The sequence below is a fragment of the Brassica napus genome, chromosome C4, assembly GCF_020379485.1.
Source record: "Brassica napus cultivar Da-Ae chromosome C4, Da-Ae, whole genome shotgun sequence".
In the NCBI taxonomy this organism is placed as follows: domain Eukaryota; kingdom Viridiplantae; phylum Streptophyta; class Magnoliopsida; order Brassicales; family Brassicaceae; genus Brassica; species Brassica napus.
The window spans coordinates 37,769,233-37,788,054 of record NC_063447.1 but is presented as its reverse complement, the minus strand read 5'-3'; the positions used below and the strand labels follow the sequence as shown (position 1 = coordinate 37,788,054).

Sequence of the window (18,822 nt, the reverse complement as noted above, 5' to 3'; positions counted from 1 at the left end):
ACATGGATATCTTGAACTCCACGGGAGTAGATCCAAACTATTCACGTGTTAGCACCCTACGTTATCTGCCAAGTCATATTTTGAATTTTGTAACAATGAAGAAAAAGCACTGAAACGTAGATGAAAGGTTTCAAAACATCAGTTTAAACTATAAAAGATCTAATAAACAAATTAATGACACCGAGCAAAGCCTTTTGGAGATCATTCATCAGAATAAGCGTAAAAGTAAGCGACCACTTCACTCTGCCAAAAAAAATAAAACCTCAAAATTCAAACGATAACCTAATCATGGATCTAGACCGCGGGCCTGACCCGTAAAAGACTGTCGCGGTACGGTATTGGGACGAAGTTTTTTTGGTCCGCAAATTTGCGGGCCTCGTGGGACGGATCTTTGCGGGACTGTATCTTTTGCGGGATGGACCGAAACGGGTCATGCGGGATTACATGGACCCGCATTTTTTTTCTTCATTTCTTATGTTACATGAAAAAATGAGAAAAAGAGTGAGAAGAAAGCGATTCTTGTGACTTTTTCCCTAGAAAACATGAGGAGTTCCGGCGATGATGCATGATTCGAGCTCCGGTGATGATGATTCGAGCTCCAGCGATGACGACTCCAGCTCCAGCGATAACAATTCGAGCTCTAGTGGTGTTTTGATTTGGTTTTCTCTTTTTATTACACACAACTATGAATTGCTTTATTACAATGTGATATTTTTTGTTTAAGTTGATTGGTTTTTTTTCAGTACTGTGAAGTGGTGTTTTTCTTAAATTAAATTTGGTTGTAATGGTGTTGTTTAGGAGAAAAGTTAGTTGTATATCACGTCACTTGTATAATTTGGCAAAGTGATTCACAATTTTTTTTGCAATCCAAATAAATAAAAAGAGAGATGGTTTGATGAAGATATGCAACACTTGAGCCAAATTATTACAAAGACAACAACTCAATCAGATTCAAACTCAACAAAAGCTTATGATGATAACAAAAGAAGGTTTTTAACTCAAGAACGCAAGCACAAACGGAGCTTTGTGGCATTGATTTTGATAATGCTTTAGTGAAACTTAATGAGCTCTCTTCAACTCTCTTACACAACTCTTCTACTTGAACATTCATGAAAGAAACTATAGTAGGCGGTTTGATAAGGAGGCGTCCCGCGGGACGGTCCGCGAAGGCTTATATATTCTGCGGTCCGGGTTTGGACCGGCATTTTGAAGACCGCAGCCCGCGCGGGACATGCCCGCTGTAACCTGCTCGACGACTAACCCGCTGTGGTACGGGACGGAACGGGATGGGTAAACCTGTTTGACATCTCTACGGTAACCTAACAGAATCCTGAACGTAATTGAGCCGGTTAACAAAACATGTCTATGCTAGAAATCAGATCGGTTAAAACCGGTTAAAGAATCAAATTGATTGGTTTGGTTAGTGGTAAGTAGACTTGTGGTTAGAGTAGCTTCTGTAAAAGGATCAAAATTGCCAGTTCCGAAAGCAAAAAAAAAACAAAAATGAGAAAGCAAGAACCGGAGGAAGCAAATCGTAACGTCAATATGGAAACCGCAACAAGCGACCAAAGTCTCATAACAATTCTGGACGACATCAAATCTTCAAAACTTCCGGTAATCATTACAGGCAACAGCTATTACATTTTATACAGGTTTAAGACCGACCCAAGCTTGACTCTTCGTAATCTAAATTAATCTTCTTGCTTTTTAATTTGCAGGCTGTTATTAACTACGGTGCTTCGTGGTATTGACTTGGTCTCTGTTTCATAATGCTTACAAACTGTTCGATGAAATGCCTCAATGATAAATGTTTTTGTTGAGTAGGTGTGGAGTTTGTAGCCAGACGTTTCCTGCGTTCCAAGAGCTTAGCAGCAGTTTCAAAAGGATCAAGTTTGTTTATGCAGATATTGACGAGTGCCCTGAGACCACTCTTCACATCCGTTACACTCCAACGTTTCAGTTCTACAGAGACGGTGAAAAGGTTGACGAGATGTTTGGAGCTGGTGAAGAGAGGCTACATGATCGTCTTTGGCTTCTTTCTTGAAATGTATTCTTGAAAAATCAAATTATTAACACCTAAATGATAAAATAAAGATATCTGCAACCCTGTGCTACATAATTGATAAGATTATTGTAATAACATATGAATATTTATTACCAAACTAAATAGTGACTATATATTTCTCTTTTTTAGTGATCTATATATTTCTCATTTCACTATAAATGAACAATTGTCAGCCATAACTATGGCCTTATTACATATCTGAAGCTGACAAGTAAATAGTTCGAGATTTTCAAGTACCGTATCTTTGAATCTTTTGCTGTGTGTTATAAAATGGGTCTACTCTGCTAGACCGAGCCAAGTATCTCCTCTCGTGGTGTTGACGTAGGAAGCAACCTCAAAATAGTCTTGTTTAAATACCCCCCGTAAACTTGGAGCGGGCAGACATCTGTTTCAAATTCGAAAGTGCAAATAGGATTAGAGAAATTATCTAGATAGTTATTTTTAGTTTATTTTCGCAAAAAATAGTTATCAATGAGTAAAATGATCAAAAAGTTATATTAAAAAGTAAAAATACATTTAGACCATCATTATCGGGAGTGTTTAGCCCGTCTCTTAGGTTACTTTTGAAAAAAAAAAAATTACCTAATAATGTAAGAGATGTCGCTTAATTAAGGGCTACGAGAGACGTTCCTTGCTGGACACGCGTCATAACTGCGACCTCTCTGTCTCTCTCTAATCTCTCTCATCTCTCTTTTTCTCCCGGACGAAATCAGTCGGTTTGATTCCAAAACTTCTTTCGTGATCTCTCGGAGAGGCTCTTATCGAAAAACCTCTTCTTCGTCTTCCTTTGTCTCCTCTTCTCGGAGCCGTCGCCGGAAAATTACCAGTCATGATGGAAATACGAACTCCCAAGACCCACAAAGCCAAGCGCGTACTCGAACAGCGAGTTCCTAAGCTGGTAAGTCTTCTTATATTCAAAGCTTACACAAAGAGAATTGATTATTGTATTTGGTTTCAACAGAGAACTGGTGAAGAATCTCTTGAAAGTTACTCACTTTGTATCTGATATTGGTTGTGTGTAGGTAGAAAATGGGAAGAAGACATTGATACTTAACGGAACGAAGACGAGCGCGACGCTAAGTGCTGTGTTGATGGAGCTGTGAAGTTTGAAGAAGGGAGGTGCCTGTTGATGTAAAGGAGACACCACAGTAGTACTGCAGAAAGTAAATCGAGAGGCAAAACACTACAAGCAAATACTTATGCTTTATTAGAATCTCTTTTAAACAATCTATTACAAGATCTGCTTAATTCAGCTTTTACACGTCTAGTGTTAACACCCTAACACACGCTACTGAACGATTCCTAAGCTACAAAACTTATGTCTCTCTTCCGTCAGTACTTCAGCACTTGCTTCAGCACGACCAAGACCACACTCAAGAGCTTTTCTCTCTCTCTCTATAAAATCAGCCTCTATGTCTGTATCTTTTTCCCGACGATCCTTAGAGCTATTTTATCATTAACTCCATGTTCTTGAAACCCTAGTCTCCAAGGCAACATGGATATGGACATCTTCCATAACATTAAGTGCAACTTTCCTTTTCTTGGAATGCACTTATTCCTCTTTTTTTAAGTCATAAACTTGCTCCCCAAGTTTATTCCTCTTGCCTTTTCTCCAAGATACTCCTTTGCTCTCCAAGTCTCCACGACTCCAGCTCAACATCTTGATTCCACATGATCTTCACCATTCAACATGTCGTCTGCGTCAGCAACTACTTCAACAACTACTTCAGGGCAGACATCTTGCATCTTCAATCTCCCCCTTTTAGCTTTGTATGCCGATCAAGCACAACATGTTTCTGGTTCAATAACCACGTTCCTTACCTGGAAACTTGCACACCAAATGTACTTTTCTCCCCCATGAGATAAGCACGATCTACTTCAGGATGTCCATCACCATGCTCTTCTCCCCCATGAGATATGCACTCCTTGGACCAGAATGTCACCACTTCTCCCCCTGCTTGATTGCATACTAAGCTAAAACACAGATGCTTAGATGTCAACCATTCCATCATAGTAATCATGATACAGTCCCTACTGCAGCGGAATAACAAGTACTGCATCACGATCTGACGCACCTGTCGAGCTACCTCTCGACCCACTTCTATTGAGGACCTGGTTACCTTCATGTGTCGTCTCCTTGACCATGAGCCCCTCCTCATCCACACCGAGTGCACTCTGCACTCGTTAATATTGTCTTGGAGTGATTTCGCTATCACACTCCTGAAGATCACCTTGCATCACTTCCTGACGCACTTCGATCTCCTTCCCCTTTGTGCCACAAACAACCTCGTGTCCTGGCTCCAGACTTGATGCTCGTTGATCAACCTCAAGATCACTCCTACCAGAGCTGCATCCTTTTTCTGATGTCTCTTCCTTGATCTCATCAAGTAAGCCACTCTTGGCTAAGGACACCTCTTCAACCCTCTTGGGTTTAGTGAACGTTTTGTTCACCTTTTTGGCCATGTTTCTGCTCTTCTCACGAGCAAAACACTCCACCTTCTTGTGTCCAACCTTACCGCATAACCAACAACACATCTGATGTTGCTTCTTGCTTGGCCTGACACAGCTGCTGATGCACCGATCAGTCTCCTTCCTTGTACCAGCTGCACAACCATGTTTCAGAACCTCCTGCCTGACCTTCATGTTGGTGCACTGATGTACAACCTTCGGCTTGTTACTCACAGCTACGTGATGTAGAACTTTATGTCGTACTCCTTGTCGCATGTCCCGACGTACTACCTGACAAGCTTCTTTGGCTCCACTTTTTGATGTGCCTCTTTGATCAACCAATTTGAAACAATGACGTCGAATATGTCCTTGAACTCCACAAGAATAACATGTTGGACCATGAATCCTCATATCATATACTCTCTCAATATGTTGCTTCTCCCTCAATAGCCTGAGACACTTTGGCCTAATATGCCCAACAACTCCACAATGATGACACACAGGTATGAAAGGTCGCTGACAATGAAGCAGTTCTCGTTGCAGTTGCAGTCTTCACTACAGTCTTTCCATATGAAGTAGTCTTTGCATACTTCTTAACTACTGGCTTCATTGCAGACATGGATACATTCTCTGTTTTTCCTTTCTGTGTTTCACCAGGTTTAACACGAGCTTGTGTTGTTTCTTCTTTCTCTACTTGCAGGTCCTTCTGTAGAACTTCAATAAGTGCTTCAAGACGTCTCTGTTCTTTTACTAGCACCATATTCTCCTTTCCAAGCTTTACTAACGTTCCACACACTTGTTTGTAGCACTCCCTGAGACCATCATCTAGTCCTTCATCATATTTTCCCTCCTCGGATTCAGAATCTGATTCAGATGATGTACTTACTTAATCTTTGTGTGCACCAAAAGCAACTAGGTTGAACACTTCGTCTTTTTCTGATTTATTATCATCTTCCCTTATGAAGGATCTCTCTTTCTTCTGTATCTCACCGTGTCCAATTTTTCTCCACCTAAAGCCTTTGAATCTTCTTCTCTTGGCCATTGGACATTCCCTTTTGAAGTGTCCAAATCCTCTGCATTTATAACATTGCACATCTTTATTACTGCATGGCTCGCCATCTTCTTGCCTTTGTTTTCTCACAACAACTTCTTCATGTCCTTGCCACTGTATCACTTCCCGTAGTACTTGGTGAAGCATGCGAATCATCTTAACCATCTCCTCTTCATCCTCTGATTTTTGACTTGTTGTTTCAGCAACTGCCAGGTTAACTTCACTATGATTGCCCACGCCATCAAGCTCCATCTCATGAGCTTTTAACATACCCACAACTTCATGAAAGCTGAATTTATCTATGTCAAGAGACACAAACATTGCTGCCTTATAAGCTGTAAATCTTTCTGGCAGACACCTTAAAAACTTCTTCACCAGTTTTTTATCCTTGTAGTCCATGCCCAGAACACGAGCCTCTTGTGCTAACGCACTGAGTTGAGAACTAAAATCTGATACAGATTCATGTTCTTCCATCTTCAAGTTCTCAAATTTTGATTTGAAAAAGTCCATCCTTGAACTCTTAACCTTCTCAGTTCCTTCAAAGTGTAATTGCAGAATATTCCACGCCTCTTTTGCATTCTTGCATCCTTGAATCAGATCGAGTTGCTTCTTTTTGACTGATGTAAAAATATCACATAAAGCTTTTGCATTATACTTTGACATCTCCTTCTCACGCTTTGTCCATTTAGCCAATGGTTTGTTGACCACAACACCATCTTTATCTACTGCTTTGGGAACTTCATAGCCATCTTCCACTGATGCCCAAACATCCATATCAACACTTTGTAAGCTTGCCTTCATCTTCACTTTCCAATGCCCATATTGTTCAGGATCAAGCATAAACTCAGACACCATACTTCCTGATGTACTATGCATTCCTTTCTTTCCTCTTGCCTTCAGGATCACACCGGTAACTTAGGTGACCCGCTCTGATACCACTTGTTGATGTAAAGGAGACACCACAGTAGTACTGCCGAAAGTAAATCGAGAGGCAAAACACTACAAGCAAATACTTATGCTTTATTAGAATCTCTTTTAAATAATCTATTACAAGATCTGCTTAATTCAGCTTTTACACGTCTAGTGTTAACACCCTAACACACGCTACTGAACGATTCCTAAGCTACAAAGCTTATGTCTCTCTTCCGTCAGTACTTCAGCACTTGCTTCAGCACGACCAAGACCACACTCAAGAGCTTTTCTCTCTCTCTATAAAATCAGCCTCTATGTCTGTATCTTTTTCCCGACGACCCTTAGAGCTATTTTATCATTAACTCCATGTTCTTGAAACCCTAGTCTCCAAGGCAACATGGATATAGACATCTTCCATAACATTAAGTGCAACTTTCCTTTTCTTGGAATGCACTTATTCCTCTTTTTTTTAAGTCATAAACTTGCTCCCCAAGTTTATTCCTCTTGCATTTTCTCCAAGATACTCCTTTGCTCTCCAAGTCTCCACGACTCCAGCTCAACATCTTGACTCCACATGGTCTTCACCATTCAACAAGTCGTCTGCGTCAGCAACTACTTCAACGACTACTTAAGGACAGACATCTTGCATCTTCAGTGCCATCAAGTACTCGAGGAGGAATGAGAATATTAGACCCTTTGAGAGTGGTGGTGAAACCTCTTTGGAGTTCTTCTCTCTCAAAACTGATTGTAGCATTTTTGCGGTAAGCCTTTTGCAGCTTTGTTTCGTGGCTCTAACTATTGGGAATCTCTGCATTCATCTTGTCTATGTATGAATTTGTATTCAACGTTTCACATAGTTTCTTGATCATTGTACATAAAGCTGTTATTAAGATGATCTTCATGTGAACTTATTTCATTTTAACCCATCTTGCTATTGTCTTGTTAGTGCTTATATATGTTCTTATGGGGTAGATTCGTAGACGATACAAGCTTGTTCTATTATTGGCTAACTTTGGAAGCTGTTTTCAGCAGTTTTGTGGTTGTGGCAAACTGGCAATTACATGTCTCTGTATTAGATTTTGATTCTGTAATTGTCTTAGATTTTGATTCTGTAATTGTAAAGATGGATAATAGAGGTAACCGGAGCAACAGGTTTTCTAATCTCCTTTTTTGGAATTTACATTTAAGTTTTTTTTTTAATGCTCTTGCTGGCAATCAAATCGTGATTAGTGTTTGTAGTTTCTACCTTAAGGGCCTCTCCTCCAAGTTTCTTAATTGTGTGATTAAGGGCTTAGTGTTGGACTTAGAGTTGTGATTTGTTTGGTAATTTCTTGTGTGTGTTGGATATGTTGAGCAGGTTATTTTTGTTCCACCGGCGCCGCTACATCCGCATATTTACAGCAATGGACATATTTGTTTAGGTATCTCTTTGTCAATCTCCTTTTGTTTCTTCACTCTCTGCATTATGTTCTTTGTTTTGTTTTTGGTTTCCTTGTGTTGGATGCTTCTTTCTGCTGTATGATTTTTCCCATTAACATTAATCAAAATAATGTTCTTGCAAAACCAGGAAACGAATTTCATGCATACATAGAGATAGTTTACGCTTTTTCATGTTTGCTGTTTTTCACAAAACAATTTGAAATTGAAAATGTTTTGGGAATCTCATTAATCTGACCTCAATGTTTAATTAAACAATGTTTAATAAATAAATTTTATCTTTAATTGAACAATGTTTAATTTTTTTTTTTAAGAACCCCTATATAAGAGACTCCATTGGAGCACAAAAATGTTGGTGTCTCTTAACTAGGTTTCCTAAGTAACATTTAATATTTAAAAATCATTAAGAAACCCAAAATGGGTTTTTGGGTTAATGATGCTCTTATACCTTAAGATAAACTAATTTAGATTTAGAGTTTAAAGTTGAGGGCTGGAGTTTTGAGGATATTTTCAAATTTTAAAAAATAAAAAATAATTTTAAAATAAAAAATAATTATTTTGGTCATTTTGTTTAGAATTATTTTTGTGACAAAAACTTAAAAACAGGTATCTGAGAGAATTGTTGTTGCTTAGTTTTTTTTCGTTTGTTGCTTTATATTCAGAAAACTATTTCTTGATATTTTTCTGAGTTTAGTAGATTAAAAAAAATATATATTTTGTGATATTTGTTTCTCACAGAAGTTCGGATTTTCATTTCTCACTTTACTAATCTATCTCATGACAAATGAGAATTGAGAATGCTCACAGAACTATTAAAATCCTACTCACTTCCTACTAACTAACGAACTCTATCGTTTTTTTACTTCCTGATACATGGGCTTTGAGCTAAACCAAACTGTCTACTTATCTCGAAGAAATAAGACATTTGAATATTGCAAAAGAATAGATATTTTTGGGTTGAGTTTCCTTGACTTCAAATCCATACTTTTTGTTTCCTAATGGATAAGCAGAAATAACAAAGAGTTTCCTAATTTTTGTTTCCTGGTAACCAAAGAATCCCTAGACAGTTTCTTCGGTTGAAAAGCTTGTTTTAAGTTTTCAATCGAACTTAAAATCGAATACAAAACTCTTTTTTCTAGATTTCTGCCGATCGATTTTTACATTGAAACCGAATTCACTAACTTTCGACGAGAATTTGACCAGATCAGCTGTAAAGGTACTAATTTTAACTACACGTAATCCATACTTTTTCTTTATGAAACTCACTTCTCATGAGTAGTGCCATTCATTCATCACACAAGCTTGGAACCACAACACTTCTCAAAAATACATGTATACTTGGGAGACATCAAATAAAACCACAAAATGTAACATAAGCCAGGAATTACATCACAATCTTTACATAATACAAACATACATGTCTTAGGAGCATCATTGCCGCAGTCATGTCTTGTCTTACGTGTTTCTGGTGCTAACCGGTTCCATCGTCGCCACCAGCGTCTCCTCCTTTTCCACCCCAATTGTCATAGTTTTGTCGTGGAATGTTATGGTGGTTGTCTACTCCTCTTGCTGATGGAAAGACGGATTTATTTCCAACATGGTGAAGCCTTTGATCTTGGTTGTGTATTCCTCTCCCTCCTCCCTCCACATTGAAAGTGCTCATAACCACCATTATTACCATCAGTACCACCACCAAGACTGGCCTTGTCTGAACTTGCATATTTTCTTTTGTTTTGCTTCTTGCAATATGTCGTCCTTATAGAAATGAGAAGTAGGGTTTATGAATATTGAAATGTTTCACAAATAGGAAAGTTCCACCGTTAAAAGTGGTGGATAAGACATCAGAATCAACAAGAAGAATTGGTTAGTTGCCCAAATAGGAAACTTCCACCATTTTTAGTGCATAACCTTTTCTTTTTAAAATTTATATATTTAGATTTGTGTAACCAAAAGTCACTGGGATGGTAGCAACTTGTCAAAAGTAAACATTTTCCAAATAATTAAAGATGATGTTTCATTTTTTCTCTCATGAGCATGCAACAGATTTGAGACAACTGTCTCTACCTCTGAATGATCTAAACCACCACAAAGCGACCATTGGCGTCCTAGTCCGACTCTTGGGTCCAGAGTTTGCAATGGCTAAATGATCAATCACAAATGATTCGCTCATATCAAAAGATTTGGTAGAGCCAAATCACTGAACAAAAGCAAAACCATCATCATTGGGCCGCTTCTGCTTAAGGCATGTTCAATAAGTTTTGATCGAAATCTTCTGCTTCTACATAGCGCCGAGCATGGTTCTTCCTTGTTGATACGCTTATTGACCATGTAAGGTATCCATCTAAAATTAATTTCCATGAGATTCAAATATTATCTTTGATCTTTACAAGTCACAGGAGTTTGAATTCGAAGGCATGCATCGTTTTCAATTTGTAATTCCAATACCATAGAGCTGATTATAGTAGCCAAGAACACAAACGTAATAAAAACTGTTGCTTTGTTTTATTAATCTTTCTTAACTTTCTTATTCTCTTCTTATGAGACCTCCTTACACTTTGTCCTCTTATATAGGCAATAGAAATCTTAACTTTTTCTATTACATATCAATCTACGAATCTTAACTTAACTTATCTTTATCCTAAATCTATCATTATTAGTTATCCAAGTTTCTTTAGGATAACTTGTTTGCTAAGTAATGTTGAAGCTTATCCAACATTCTCCCTCTTCAGCTTCAAACCATTTTCACTTAGGTTTTGAACTTGAATCATCGACCTCATCTCCTTGAACTTGATCTTGGCCAATGCTTTAGTTAAGATGTCTGCTTTCTGCTTTGTTCCCGGTACATGTTCCACATCTTGCGCTCAACACATTTCCTAATGAAGTGAAACCTCTTGTGAATATGCTTGCTTCGTCGGTGAAAGACTGGATTCTTTGCAAGAGATATAGCTGACTTGTTGTCGACTAGGATCAAGGTCTTCTCCGTCTCACCTCCTGTTACTTCACTCAAGAGTTCTTGCAGCCAGACAGCTTGTTTTGCAGCTTCCGTTGCAGCCATAAATTCAGCTTCGCAGGATGACAATGCCACCGTGTCTTGTTTCTAAGAGCACCAAGTGATTGGAGTTTCTCCTAGACAAAACAAATGACCTGTTGTACTCCTCCCATCATCCGGATCAGTATTATGACTACTGTCGCTGTACCCTACAAGCTTCTGAGTTCTTCCACGCTTAAACTCTAGACCATGCCCGAGAGTTCCTTGTAGATATCTTAAGACTTGTTTCAATGCATTCCCGTGAGACTCTCTTGGAGATTGCATATATCTACTTAGGATCCCAACTGAGAACGCCATGTCTGGTCTAGTGTGCATTAAGTACGTTAAGCACCCAATATTTCTTCGATATTGAGTTGCATCAATCTCCAGTGCATCCAACGCCTTTGAGAGTTGCAGGCCGAACTCCATTGGATTGCAGTTTGGATTGCACTCAGCCATACCTGTTTCTTCTAAGATCCGTCTTGCATAGGCTTCTTGCTTTATTGTGATCCCTTTAGTGCTCTGTTTTACTTCAATACCTAGATAATAGGTTAGCAACCCGAGATCAGACATCTCAAACTTTTGAGACATCGCCGTCTTGAACTCTTTGATGATCTTTGTTGAGTTACCTGTAACAAAGAGATCATCAACATATATTGCGATGATTAGGAGCTCTTCTCCTTCTTCTCTTCTGTACACCGAGCTTTCCTTCATACACTTCTTGAACCGTAAACCTTTAAGAATGTTATCAAGTTTAGTATTCCATGCACGAGGAGCTTGCCTTAGTCCATATAGGGCCTTTGAGAGTTTGAAAACTTTATGTTCTTCTCCCTCTTTTTCAAACCCTTCAGGCTAAGATACATAGACTTCTTCATTCAATTCTCCATGTAAGAATGTTGTTTTGACGTCTAAGTGGTGAATTTCCCATCTCTTTGCAAAAGCTAAGCTGATTAAGAGTCGAATGGACTCTATACGAGCTACTGGAGCAAACATTTCTTCAAAATCAATTCCATGTTCTTGTACATATCCCTTTGCTACAAGTCTTGCTTTGAATTTGTTGATTGATCCATCCGCGTTTCTTTTGATTTTGAAAATCCACTTAAGACCAATGACTTTAACTCCGTGTGGCTTGTCTACCAACGTCCATGTCTTGTTTCTGCTGATAGAGTCAATCTCGTCTTTGCATGCCTTTGTCCATCGAACATGTATCTTAGCTTCTTGATATGTCGATGGTTCATCGTTGATTGAACACAGGTGTAGTTCACACTCTATCTCGGCGAGTAGAATATAGTCTTCTAGGTGTTTAGGAAGCTTTACCTCTCGAGACGATCTTCTTGGTGCGACGTGATCTTCCCTGGGTGTTGGTTCTGTTGTTTCTTCTTGTTGATCTGTTTCAGTCTCAATATTTTCTTCCTGATGTGAACCAATGACAAACGGAATGTTGCCTTCGTCTACGCTTGATCCCCACGTCATGTGGAACTTTCCAGATTCTACTTGCTTTCCTTTATCTGTTTCATTCCAGTTCCAGCATGCTTTCTCATCAAATTTCACGTCTCGGCTAACAACAATCCTTCTTGTGCTGGGATTATACAACCGGTAAGCTTTCGACCCTTGTTCAATCCCAAGATGAACTAACGTCTGTGATATGTTGTCGAGCTTCTTTAAAAGGGCATCATCGAGTTTGGCATATGCCAAACAGCCAAAGACTCTGATGTGTCCAATGCTTGGCTTTCTTCCTTTAAAACTCTCATAAGGAGTTTGGTTCTTCAAAGCTCTAGTTGGAACTCGATTGATCAGGTACGTTGCATGTCGAACCGCTTCACCCCACATATAATTTGGAACCTTCATAGCTTTTAACATACTACGCGTCATCTCCATTAATGTCCGATTTCTTTTTTCGACAACGCCGTTTTGCTGTGGCGTATATGGAGCTGTTAGATGTCTCCTAATCCCATTGTTGCTGCAATAATCTTGAAAGTCTCTTGAAGTAAACTCCCCGCCTCTGTCTGTGCGAAATGTTACTATCACCTTATTAACCTCCTTCTCTACAAGAGCTTTAAAGGTCTTGAATTTCTCAAAGACTTCATTTTTTCTTTGAGCAAAATAGACCACATGTATCTTGTATTGTCATCGATTATGACGAATATGTACTGGTTCTGCGCCAGTGTTGAATGAGAGATTGGACCGCAGAGGTCAGCGTGCAGCAACTCTAATGCCTGTGATGATCTATGTGGTGTTGCTGAGGGAAAGCTGTTTTGGGTCTGTTTCCCAACGAGGCACGACTCACATAGTTGCTTCTCTTCGTTGATCTCAGGTAGTCCTCAAACCATCTCATGTGTTGCCATGCTTCTTATCGTTTTGAAGTTGATATGGCCAAGGCGTGCGTGCCATCTCCACGGTTCTTCATTCATCTTTGTGAGAAGGCAACTTGGTTTTCCAACCTTGAGTGATATCTTGTAGAGACGATTAGGTGATCTTAGGACCTTTACAAGTAACCTCCCGCGTGGATCTCTCAAAGTCAGATAATTATCTTTCATTCTTACATCACAGCCTTGTTCCGTTGCTTGGCCTAGGCTCAGGATGTTGCTTCTTAACTCAGGTATATAGTATATATCAGTTAGAAGCTTTTGTTCTCCCCTCTTTGCTTCAAAGATAATTGAGCCTTTGCCATCGATTTTTACACATGAGCCATCACCAAACTTAACTCTTCCCTTGATACTTTCATTGAGTTCAGAGAAGAAGGTCTTTTCTCCTGTCATATGATTACTAGCACCGTTGTCAAGATACCAGTTACCATCATTGGTTTTGTTCAGCTCAAGTTTCTTCGGCATCACGTTTTCTTCATTCAAAAACACAACTTCATGCATGTATAACGCTGCATCAGCTACTTCCGTTTCTGCTTTGTTGAGTTGCTGATCATCATTCTTCTCGGGACAAACTGAGGCAAAGTGACCCTTCTTGTGGCAGTGAAAGCACTCGATTTGAGAGTAATCCTTTTTCTCTTTGTTTCTCTCGCTTGAGTTGTTTTTCCCGCGTCCTCTACCCCTATTTCCTTGACCACGACCATATCCTCTCCCTCTTCCTCTAGAATTACTTGAACCGTAGGAGTTCTCAGAGTTCGAGAATAACAGATCGCCTTGTTGATTTTGAGGTGATTCTTCTTTTATGCGCTCTTCATAAGCCTTTAATCTACCCACAACGTCTTCATACTTCGTTTTTTTAGATCCAGTAGTTGTTCCAGAGACACAGCCATGTCAATGTACTTCCTCCGAGGTAATCCATTAAGTAACTTCTTCACAATCTTAGGTTCTTCAATACTTTGACCTAATGAGGTTGCTTGTGATGCAAGCTCTGATATCTTTCCTGAGAAGATATCAATAGAATCCGAATCGTTCATCCTTAATCGATCGAATTCATTCATCAAAGTCTGGAGTCGAGCCTCTCTAACATGCTATGCTCAAAGATTTCTTGATTTTATAGCTTCCCAGATAGCTTTAGGAGAGCCTTGATCACCGACTTGCATTAACAAACTTTCGGAAATTGATTGAAATAGCAGTGCAGTCGCTATGTCATTCTTGTCTTCTTCATCAGACCCTGGTTCAATCGTTTCCCACACCTTGTGTATTCGGAGAAGCACCTTCATCCTCGTAACCCACACCGAGTAATTCGTTGCGGTTAACATTGGACATACGACAACGTTAGGTACGGCATCCTTCACCGTAACTAAAGCTTTTGAATCGCCCATTGGCTATTCAAACTAACAAAATAACCTGGTTGCTCTGATACCAAATATAGTAGCCAAGAACACAAACGTAATAAAACTGTTGCTTTGTTTTATTAATCTTTCTTAACTTTCTTATTCTCTTCTTATGAGACCTCCTTACACTTAGGCCTCTTATATAGGTAATAGAAATCTTAACTTCTCCTATTACATATCAATCTAGGAATCTTAACTTAACTTATTTTTATCCTAAATCTATCATTATTAGTTATCCAAGTTCCTTTAGGATAACTTGTTTGCTAAGTAATGTTGAAGCTTATCCAACACTGATATCCCTTTAGAAAAATATTTACAATACTCTGATATAAATTAAAACAAGAATATATTTAGGGGTGTCAAAATGAGCTAACTTGCTCAACTCAGCTCAACTCATAGTGAGCTCGGCTCTTTCATGAGCTAGCCCAGCTCAGCTCATTTATTATATGAGCTTCAATATGTAAACTGGAACTCAGATCATCTAGATCATGAGTTAAATGAGCTAACTCGTGATTTAAATAAAAATAATAATTATAAAATAAAATAGTGATAGAATAACTTTTATAATATTGTTCAAAATTTAAATATTAAAAAATCCTAAACATAAATATTAAATACTAAATAGAAACCAACACATGACAAAAATAAAAAATACAACACCTAATATAAATTAAATTAAAACAAAACTAATGATCCAAATCCCTATTCTTCGTGAGAGTCTTGAGCCAATTCATCTTCAATGTCTTATATGTATGTTTTACATTTTAATTTTAGAAGATAAATATGATTAATATAGATATTATCTTTTAAGAAGATTTGGTTTGACATTTTAATTTTAGAAGATAAATATGATAAATATAGAAATTATCTCTTTTTTACATAAAAAATAGAAATTATCCAAATATAATATATAAAATATATTATATATTATTGTAAGTAAAAAATGAACAAGCTCATGAGTCAGCTCATGTTCATTAAAGATCGTTCATATAACTCGTGATCTAATTTAAGTTCGATCATTAAACTCATTTATTAAATGAGCTTAAAATATAGAGATCATGCTCATGAAAAAACGAGCTGAGCTGAGCCAGATCATGAACTATAGATCATTTTGACACCCCTACTAATATATATGATTTGTAAAAAAGTGCCATAATTAATTTATCACAGTAACTTGGTGAGTCACATATCAAATAACAAGTTTATATGGTTCATTAGCAAAATAAATGTCACGTATCAAATAAAACCAAAAATCTCTTAAGCAAAACAAATGTCACATATCGAAGTTTTAGAAAAGAACATGAATATGAATTTATGTTGTCCAGTCCCATAAAAAATGCATAATATCATAGTTTAGAAAAGAATGAGAATATGAACGAATATATTATGGTTTTACCTTATAGTTAATGTCTTATAACTAAACCCTCTTAACTCTAGGTTACATATTTTATCAAATAACTATTGGACCAAACAGACAAACTATATGAAACAATTCATAGTTTATTATATGAATATAATACAATAGTTATGTAAATGGTGGTCAGAAGAGATTATACAATAATCTATTTGTAGTTTGAATAACTTTCAATGAGATTGCAATTTGGGAATGGAAGTCCAGACAAAGCGGCCCCGGAAGAGGTCAATGACAGCTGGTCAGATGTCCACCCTTCGAAAATAGGAAGATCCCCATTGAGATCACCAGTTCGGAAACAATTCGAGGAACCAATTATCTCAGCTTCAAAATTCTCTGTTCTTTGTTCTGACGAAGAGGAGGAAGATGGTGAGATAAAAGATACCATCTCTGTGAATGAGGTGGAGGAAGACACTATTGGTGATGAGGAAAATACTATTGGTGGTGAGGAAGATACTCATGAAGTAGAAGAACTAACCGTAATCAATCTCTCAGAGGATGATAGTCACAAAGTACGACTACATCGGGGTACAAAGAAATCGCAGAACAAGTTGTTGGAGAACTCTGCTTTAGTGCCAGATGCAAATCCGGTTGCTAAGAGTACAAGGTCCCCCCGCCGAAATCTTTAAATGTCAGGATTCTTTTGGAATGTGCGCAGATTTATCAAAACTTTAAAACATTCCGTAGTGAAAGAGTGGGTTGGAAATAAAGAGATGTTGTTTGGTTGTCTTTTGGAGACAAGGGTGAAAGAAAAGAAGGCCGAGAGGATTATTAACTCAGTGTTTAAAAGTTGGTCTTCACTGACTAATTATGAACACAATGTGAGTGGTCGCATCTGGTTAGTGTGGAGGGATTCAGTTCGCATCACTCCGGTTTTTAAATCTGATCAGATGATAACATGTTCGGTTGCTTTAAAAGAAACAGAGAAGGAGTTTTTCTGTACCTTTATTTATGCGAGGAATACAGTTGAAGAAAGGAAACAATTATGGGACGATTTGTGTGATCATCACAGTACTCCACTGTTTCAAGGGAAAGCTTGGATGATTATGGGAGATTTCAATGAAATTCTCGCTGGAGAAGAGCATTCTGGTTATGAACAAACGCCCAATTTGCCGCAGGGGATGCAAGACTTTCAAAAGACGGCTCGTTTCTATCTTCTTACTGACCTAGGATCTCAAGGTCCTTTGTTTACGTGGTGCAATAAAAGAGAGGAGGGTCTGGTTTGCAAAAAGCTGGATAGAGTGCTACTTGACGATGTTGCTCTGCTTAGATTCGCTCAGGCTTACTCCGTGTTTGAGCCAGGAGGTTTCTCAGACCATCTTCGGTGTCGAATTCAGTTGATTAACGAGAATGTGAAGATCAAGAAGCCATTTAAATATGTAAATGCCATCGGGAAGCTTCCATCGTTTCTACCTATGGTGGAGGAATATTGGGCATCCATGGAAAAACTATTTCACTCTACGTCAGCTCTGTTCCGTTTCTCCAAAAAACTCAAAGCCTTAAAACCTTTAATTAGGACTCTAGGTAGAGAGAAATTGGGAAACCTAACAAAAAGAGCTAATGAAGCGCATATAGAGCTTTGTGAGAAACAAAAGATTACTCTTCTACTTCCTTCGGCAGAGGCAATAAAAGAGGAAGGGGAAGCATATGAACGATGGCTGCATGTGGCAGGTCTGGAAGAGGATTATCTTAAGCAGAAGTCCAAACTTCATTGGCTTGAGGTAGGGGATCACAGCAACAAGACGTTCCATAACTCAGTAAGGGTACACCAGGCACAAAATACTATGAGAGAAATTAAATGTCCGGAGGGTAGAGTGGCTGTAACTCATGAGGAGATCCAAGAGGAAGCAGTACGGTTTTTCACGGAACTTCTTAATAATCAACCAGCAGAGTTTCTTGGTGCAACGGAGGAAGAGCTCAGCGAGCTCATTGACTTTAGATGTACTCAGGATGATGTCAGTTCTCTTGAGAAAGAGGTATCAATGGAGGAGATTAAGAACGTTCTGTTTTCGAGGCCGTCGAACAAGTCGCCGGGTCCAGACGGATTTCCCTGTGAGTTTTTTAAAGCTACATGGTCTGTGATAGCTCATGATTTCACCGTGGCTATTCAATCAGTGTTTATGAAGAGTTTCCTTCCAAAAGGAATTAACTCAACCGTCTTGGCCCTTATTCCAAAAAAGACAAAAGCACTAGAGATGAAAGATTATAGACCTATCGCATGTTGCAATGTTCTGTATAAGGTGGTGTCAAAGATCATAGCTAACAGGCTCAAACCTCTTCTGCCAAGAATAATATCCGCAAACCAGTTTGCTTTTATCCAAGGTAGATTATTAATGGAGAATGTATTGTTAAAAAGGGAGAGATTGAAGATGCAATGATCATGTGTAAATCCTGAATGTTTTATGTGTTTGTCGATCGACAGTTGACTCTGAATGTCGACTCTGACTGGTTAAATGAACAGTTACAAGTTTCTTCTGTCCTTATCTCCAAAATGCTCCATAATTACCACATTGCTCCAAAACATGCATGAACCTGTAAAGACTCTAAAAAGTCTCCAGAACAAAATAAATATATTATAAAACACTTATATACCATGGCTGAAAACTGGTAAAATCCATGGTATATCAATATATGTGGTCTCTATGGGCGGATTTGTGCAGGTACTTCAGAAGCATCTAAAGCTAAAAAGGGGGAGATTGAAGATGCAATGATC

The 18,822-nt window shown here is 38.4% G+C and overlaps 2 protein-coding genes across 2 annotated transcripts; one reads left to right on the top strand and one right to left on the bottom strand.

Annotated features, from left to right (window-relative positions):
- Positions 1–1,447: 1,447 nt before the first annotated feature.
- On the top strand, positions 1,448–2,199 carry LOC106385772 (thioredoxin-like 3-3). The gene is made up of 3 exons (XM_013825674.3): positions 1,448–1,614; positions 1,719–1,744; positions 1,825–2,199. The coding sequence occupies exons 1-3, from the start codon at positions 1,504–1,506 to the stop codon at positions 2,042–2,044; spliced, it is 357 nt and encodes a 118-aa protein (XP_013681128.1). The 5' UTR covers positions 1,448–1,503; the 3' UTR covers positions 2,045–2,199.
- Positions 2,200–13,262: 11,063 nt separating this feature from the next.
- On the bottom strand, positions 13,263–14,686 carry LOC106384304. The gene is made up of 3 exons (XM_048755848.1): positions 14,473–14,686; positions 14,187–14,304; positions 13,263–14,130 (listed from the first exon to the last, which is right to left on the bottom strand). Exons 1-3 carry the CDS (start codon positions 14,684–14,686, stop codon positions 13,263–13,265), a joined length of 1,200 nt encoding a protein of 399 aa, XP_048611805.1.
- Between the last annotated feature and the right edge of the window lie 4,136 nt (positions 14,687–18,822).